Source organism: Sinocyclocheilus grahami, unplaced genomic scaffold (assembly GCF_001515645.1).
Source record: "Sinocyclocheilus grahami isolate Dianchi unplaced genomic scaffold, SAMN03320097.WGS_v1.1 scaffold2893.1, whole genome shotgun sequence".
Taxonomy (NCBI): domain Eukaryota; kingdom Metazoa; phylum Chordata; class Actinopteri; order Cypriniformes; family Cyprinidae; genus Sinocyclocheilus; species Sinocyclocheilus grahami.
In genome coordinates this window covers 1,044-8,599 of record NW_015508068.1, presented here as the reverse complement: position 1 = coordinate 8,599, position 7,556 = coordinate 1,044, and the positions used below count along the sequence as shown (strand labels likewise).

General features: G+C 35.1%; 1 protein-coding gene across 1 annotated transcript; it reads left to right on the top strand.

The window, feature by feature from the left end:
* LOC107575790 (uncharacterized) lies at positions 1 to 5,460 on the top strand (the record flags this gene model as incomplete). The annotated part of the gene is made up of 6 exons (XM_016262118.1): positions 1 to 151; positions 369 to 689; positions 2,240 to 2,569; positions 3,798 to 4,133; positions 4,622 to 4,951; positions 5,350 to 5,460. Coding segments are annotated over exons 1-6 (1,480 nt in total), but the record flags the coding sequence as incomplete, so codon positions are not given.
* Positions 5,461 to 7,556: the final 2,096 nt, after the last annotated feature.

The window sequence follows — 7,556 nt, the reverse complement described above, 5'->3', positions numbered from 1 at the left end:
ATGAAAGAGAAACGTCTCGCATGAGGAGGCTTTAACCGGTGAACCAGCAATGACAGAGCACTTAAACCGTCACGGAATTTGTAGTCATTTTAAAACAAAATGAAGAATGTCTCGAATTTGCTCTCATTGCTCATGTATTTTCTCGCGTATGGTAAGACATTTTAATGTTTTAATCTCTCTTCGGGTCAATACGAACGTGACGCAGTTTAGTTTACATTCGACACATTAATATCTGTATTTTACTTGAGCATTGTAAGACATTTATTTGTTACAGTTTCTTTTCTGGTACGATACAAACGAACAATGAACATTAACGTGTTTTGTGTGTTGTTGTTTGGCTCGTGATTAACTGTTCATGTCTTCTTCAGGTGTTGATTCAGAGGGAGCCACAGTGTCTGTGATGGAGGGAGATTCAGTCACTTTAAAATATCTTATAAACCAACAAGAAGACATTATGTGGTATTTTAATAACATTTCCATCGCAGAAATCACTGGAGATCTCAGTAAGATCTGTACAGATATTCGGTGTGATAATCGTGCTGGGAGATTCAGAGAGAGACTGAAGCTGGATCATCAGACTGGATCTCTGACCATCATGAACACTAGAACCACAGACTCTGGACTCTATGATGTATGGATCTCCAGCAAAAATCGCGGCGGTGGAGGATCCTACTCTGTTGTTGTTCATGGTGACCGCCAGCTTGAATGGTTTTGGGACGTGACCTAAAGACAACGACGAGTTAATAATATTAAGAAGCGGTTATTCTGCTACAGGCAACAACTCTTTCAATAATTTAGTGGGTACAGGATCTAACAGGCATGTTGTTAGTTTAGATGCAGTGATAAGTTTATTTAGCTCTTCCTGTAAGTCATTGTTTTTAAAAGCAACCCAGCAAGCAATAGCCGTCATTTCAACGTCTCGGTTAAGTATATAGACCCGATATATCCCGGCTATATGTAACCCACTTCTAGCCCAAATAACCTTGAATTTGGTTTCATGTCGTTTTTTGGCAAAATAACTTGTGAGATGTATGATATTCCATCATGTAAGCAAAGTAACAGCGTTTACAAGGTGTTTGGTTTCATTTCTTTGACATGTTCAATACGTAGCCTGTGCGTAGCCATGATTTAGCTCTGTAGTCAGAGCGGATATCTGTAGCCCACTTATAGTCAAACCTGACTCACTGTAGTTTTTGGCCAGACAGCGCATGAGATGGTTGATATACCATCATGTTCGCAGTGTCAATAATATCTACAAAGATATAAGTGTCATTTCATGACATGGTCTATATGTAGCCACGATTTCGCTCTAAATTGGACCGGCTACGTGTAGTCTCCTTTTAGCCCACCTGGCGAAATCGAGGCAATCTGTGGTCTAATTTTAACGGCTTGGCTATAGCCCTATACCTCCAGACCAGCGATGAGCATGGCCAAAATAGCCTTAAAATTGTTTACATGTCATTTTCGCACACGCAGCTTCTTATCAAATGCAAGTAAGCTTTTGAAACATTTAAATTAGCATTATTTTATATATATATATATTTTTTTTAATTATTTTACAGCATTATTAAATATAGCATTATTTATTATACCAAAAATAAAGCTAATTTAAATGTTTCAAAGGTTTACTTGCATTTGATAATATGATGTAATGCGTTCCACAAGCTGTTATGTTACATTCATACACAATATTTTAGGAATATTCATTAAGTTGCTTCTTTTAAAATGTTTTATTGATTAATCTAAGATGATCAATACATAATCCCTGGAAACAACAAATCCTGTTTGATAAATTGGACCAGTGGATTTATATGGATAATACTTTGGTCTGATTTATCATCAAAATTTACCTTTCAAGCATTAAATATAGGAGATCCCAATTAAATTCCTATACGGTGGGAAAAATTCCAAAATTTTATTTTGTATTCTAAATATTCATCTAATTCAAGAAAACAGCACTATCGTTTGATAATGCTTAACTAGAAACAACTCATACAGAGACATTTTTTGCCCTTGGATATCTTGAAATTCTGGGGCATTATAACTGCATTTGAAATGGGCAATGCTATTTGACTCTGTTTTTGCAAAGTGCTCGATAATGTCAGCTCGCATACCTCACATCACAAAATGATCGTAGATGATGCATATCGCACACCCCTGTTTACATTATGAATTTATACATATTTCTCTTCCCACAATCTTTATGATCTGAAACCAATTTTCATTGCACTTTCTTTAGGTGTGTCTGGTGTTGATAAAGATGAAGTGTCATTGATGGAAGAAGATTCAATCACTCTACACACTGGTGTTAAAACAAACCAACAAGAAAAAATTAAATGGTATTTTAATGACATTCGAATAGCTCAAATCAGTGTAGACCAGAGTAAGATCTGTACAGATGTTCAGTGTAAAAAAGGTGATGAGAGATTCAGAGGCAGGTTGAAGCTGGACAAACAGACTGGATCTCTGACCATCATGAACATCAGGACCTCAGATGCTGGACTTTATAGACTACAGATCATCAACAGCAGAAGCAGCAACATGAAGAGATTCAGCGTTGCTGTCGCTAGTGAGTATAATTTAGTGTTGATGCTCATTAAATACAGTATATACATCTTTGATCTTGTAGGTTGATCCACAAGTAGTCAGAGAAGTCATTAAAGGATTAGTTCACTTCCAGAATTAAAACTCCCTGATTATTTACTCACCCCCATGTCATCCAAGATGTTCATGTCTTTCTTCTTCAGTCGAAAATAAATTAAGGTTTTTGATGAAAACATTCCAGGATTTTTCTCCATATAGTGGACTTCAATGGTGGCCAAGGGGTTGAAGGTCCAAATTGCAGTTTCAATGCAGCTTCAATCGATCCCAGCCGAGGAATAAGGGTCTTATCTAGCGAAATGATCTGTCATTTTCTAAAAAAAAAAAAATATATATATATATTTTTAACCACACTAGCTTTTTAACTACAAATGCTCATCTTGCACTAGCTCTGCGATGTGCATGCATCTTCATGCATTGTGTAATCACGTTGGAAAGGTCACATGCAGTTAGTTCTTCATCTGTATATTACAGTTCAAAAAGGTAGGGCGAAAAACTACATCTTATTTTCTCCACCAACTTCAAAGTTGCTTGACATTGTTGTTTTACTTTCTTTTTTTTTTCTAAAGTTGTTTGACTTTGTTTGCATGTTCACTTTGTAAACACTGGGTCGGTACTTTCCCCTACGTCACGCGTGCGTGATTATGTAATGTGTGAGGTTGAGCTAGTGCAAGATGAGCATTTGTGATTAAAAAGTATATATATATATATATATATTTTTTTTAGAAAATCACTGATCGTTTCGCTAGATAAGACCCTTATTCCTCGGCTGGGATCGATTGAAGCTGCATTGAAACTACAATTTGGACCTTCAACCCGATGGGCACTATTAAAGTTCACTATATGGAGAAAAATCCTGGAATGTTTTTATCAAAAACGTAAATTAAGTTTTTTCAACTGAAGAAGGAAAGACATGAACATCTTGGATGACATTGGGGTGAGTATATGATCAGGAAATTTTTATTCTGAAAGTGAACTAATCCTTAAGTATAAGTTCATCCATAAGACTCATGTATGTTTGTATGATGAGTGAATGTGTAAACCAATGTTTTTCTGCTGTTCTTTGCGGAAAAGGTATGTTAGGTTATGAATCCAGACATATTTTTCTACCCACAGTATATATGATCTGTTGGAACAGGACTTTCCTGTTTTATAATTTTGTTTTTTGTATAATGAATTGTTCATTTCTTCTTCAGATTCATCTGGTGTTGGTACAGATGAGGTGTCAGCATCTGTGATGGAGGGAGATTTAATCATTCTAAATACTAATGTTAAAACAAACCTACAAGAAAGGATTAAATGGTTTTTTAAAGGCATCCGCATAGCTCGAATCAATGGAGATCTCAGTAATATCTGTACAGGTGTTCAGTGTAATAAAGGTACTGAGAGATTCAAAGACAGACTGAAGCTGGATCATCAGACTGGATCTCTGACCATCATGAACATCAGCACCACAGACTCAGGACTTTATGAACTAGAGATCATCAGCAACAGGATCAGCATCATGAAGCACTTCAGTGTTGTTGTTCAAGGTGAGTCGTTATGTTTAATAGCAAGTCTTGTACATATATAGCATTGTTCAGCAACGTATGTAAGAGCTGGTGTCGGACAACGATGAAGAAGAGGCTCCGGCAGAAGTAGAAACTCGTAGAATGTACCAGAACGTTTCTTAATGGTTAGCTGATAAATTTGTCATTTTTGAAAACTGAAAATATTTAGGCCATTTTCAAAATATCAACAAATAATGTTTTTCAGGCTGAAAGTTGAGATGCGGCGTAAGGAATTCCTTTCATATCCACAGATCTTGATGTTGTGTAGTTGTTGTTTTTTTGTTTTTTTTGTCTCAGAAATTCAAATTTATTTCTAAAGCACTGAATAAAACAACAGCGTTGACCATAGTGCTGTACAAACAGTAACACAATGAGCAGAAGACAACTTTTAAAAAGGGATCACATCCATATAATTAAATGCGTAATATAAAAAGAAAGAACCTTCGATCAGCTGTGGGTTTGTGTTTCAGGAGTTTCTGCTGCTGATCGAGATAAAATGAGAAGAAAGTCAGTGAAGGAGGGAGAATCTGTCACTTTAGAATTTGGTGAGATAAAAAAAACTAATCATTCGATGGCGTGGTATTTTAATGACACTCTCATCGCTGAAATCAGTGAAGATTCAAGTGAAATCTGTACAGATGATCAGTGTAAAGAGAGATTTAGAGACAGACTGAAGCTGGATCATCAGACTGGATCTCTGAACATCACGAACACCAGAACCACAGACTCTGGACTTTATCAACTACGAATCAGCAGAATCAGATTCACCATCATTAGGAGCTTCATTGTTACTGTCACTGGTGTGTATCACTTAGTTACTTAAGTCCATTTTTCTATGAACAGTTTTTAATTAATGTTTGAATTTTTAAATCATCCAGTAATTTTAATTTTGGCCTATATTGAAATATAATTGATATCATCATCTTCATATGCACATCTAATGACATAGTTGTCAAAACAAACATGCTGTTCTTAATACTAATGTTATTAACATGAACAATGTGTAATAATCAGTTGTAATGTGTTGGTGTTTCTTGTTGAGCTCGCAGTGTTGTGATGCTGTTTTAGCTGCTGCTCTTCAAAAACAATAACAGATGGCGTCAATTACCAGCTAAAACAATATCATACAGCGGATGACCAAAGTAGCAAAGTGTAAATATCAGTCACTCTCTAAATAATAATGGCTGTCTGTTTTCAGCTGTTCTAGCAGGAATATATGCTGCTGTTGCTGTTGCTGTTGTTGTTGTTCTGCTGCTCGTTGCTGCTGCTGCTGCTGTTGTGATGTTCAGGCGCCATGCTAGAATGAGAGGTTAGTATTACATACAGCTGATGTAACAAGAGAGAAACATGATATTTATTGCATGAAAACAATATTTAAAAAATTTGAATTTATTTTCTATTTAATCAAAGTACTGTGTGTTTAATTTAGTTTATTATTATTCAAACAGACCGTGTGGTGCAGGTCAATAATCAGGTAAGATACTATGAGCACTGAATCTTTTCTCTTTTTTTGTGGTTTTACTCAGAAATGAAAACTGAATATAGATGAATAAATAAATACATTTTATGCAACTATAAATAATTTCATTGTATTATTATTGTAATTACATTTATGTAATAGCTGTTATGACACTGGTCTAGGGTCAGGATAAATAACAAAATAATATGAAATCAAAAAGTGCAACTTCATCAAGAGAGCAAGTAAGGGTACCAATACTGACTTATTAATACTTGCCAATATGATATTTCAAGCATTTTAGATGTGCAGGCTGTTTAGGAAGATGAATGTCTCTGCAAGATAAGAAATGTGTTATTTAAAATCACATGATTCGGTTTAATTATTATTATTATTTAATTTTTTTGTACTTTTTAAGGGGTGGCTTCTTTAGACTTGTAAGGAAACGGTCACTGTTATGATTAGCCTTGTCGCTTTTCCACCCTCGGGCCGAAGTGTTCTCCTTGCTTAACCGTTCTGTTGGTGGTTTCGTTTTCACTGTTGGTCTGATAATTATGGAGGCGGTCCAATGCAACATTTTGATGCCAAAAGTTGCAGCTGTGGAAACCGAGCTGTTTGAACTGCTTGGTTTCAACAAAAGCTATTTCTGCTGTGATGAGGAATTGTTGCATCCTGCAAAATTACAGTATGTTTTATAGTAGATGTCAAGAGATCAAACGAAAATTTGATTCTTCATGTCATTACCGTTTTAAGAGAAGCTTCCCATATTTTAGACATGTTAACTGTTAATCTCAAATATCTGGATATCAGTCTTGTTATAATATTTAGTCTTGTTCTCTTTGTGTAACTGAACCATCAATCCTGTTGATTTCTTCTGTGATTCTGTGTTTTAGAATCATGCTGGAAACATTTCCCCTAATCAGACTGAAGCTCTGCTGATGAATGAGACGTCCTCTAATCAGTCTGAGACTCATGCTGCCAATGAGACGTCACAGTAACATTATTATTTTGATTGTTTCATTGAAAGAGAAGATTGGAAATGAGAGAAGAGCATCAGCTGAAACTCACAACACTCAGAAACACAATACCATGATTTCAGTATTACTGAGATTTCACCTAATACAAACTAGTTTACAATATCATTCATAATTTATAATTCAGTTAAGTGATTTAAATAATACATTAAAGAATTGAATCTTTATTTAAATAACGTAGGTATTGCTTCAGAAATACAAATAATTAGCAAAAAAGTAATAAAAAAAACATGTTAGCAGCAATAGTGCTTGATGTTTTTCAGTATAAAGACGATTCATTTAGAAATGAATGTGAAACAAGTAATTTGAATCAAGTCATTTAATACTTAAAAACAATCAGTTTTTACAGAGTAGCTGCCATCAATCAACTCACAGGTACTGAATTGAGTCTGTACTTCCAATACTAGTAATATTACAGTCTTTAAAGTTATACGTCAAGTATTGTCATTTGATAACACTAGAGAGGAACATGCCTAATGAAAACACCAGTGTGCTGTTATTCATAACATTCATATTACTCAAAGCTGGTGTTTATAGCAGGAATCAGTTTATTTGGGTTTGAGTCTACGAAGCAGTTTATTTGTTTGTTTTGGTGTTGCAGCTCTATGGTTAAAGAAAGGTTGACGGTTCAAATCCTGCAAGGATTGATCCATGAAATCTCACCATTGTGTCCTTGATCAAACTCTGAATCTCAGGAACTCAACCTGTAATAACTGCACTAAAAAAAGCAGTGGGGAAAAACGGCAATAAAATGCCAAATATGTGTTTTTTCCATACTTGTTACTAACTGCTGCACATCCCTTTATACTTTTACTTATATTAAGTAAAATTATATTAAATCTCTCTTTTGTTCAAAGAGCTCGCTGTCTGCCTACAGAACATCAGCAGGTCTCCGATCTAAATAATTAAATCTCG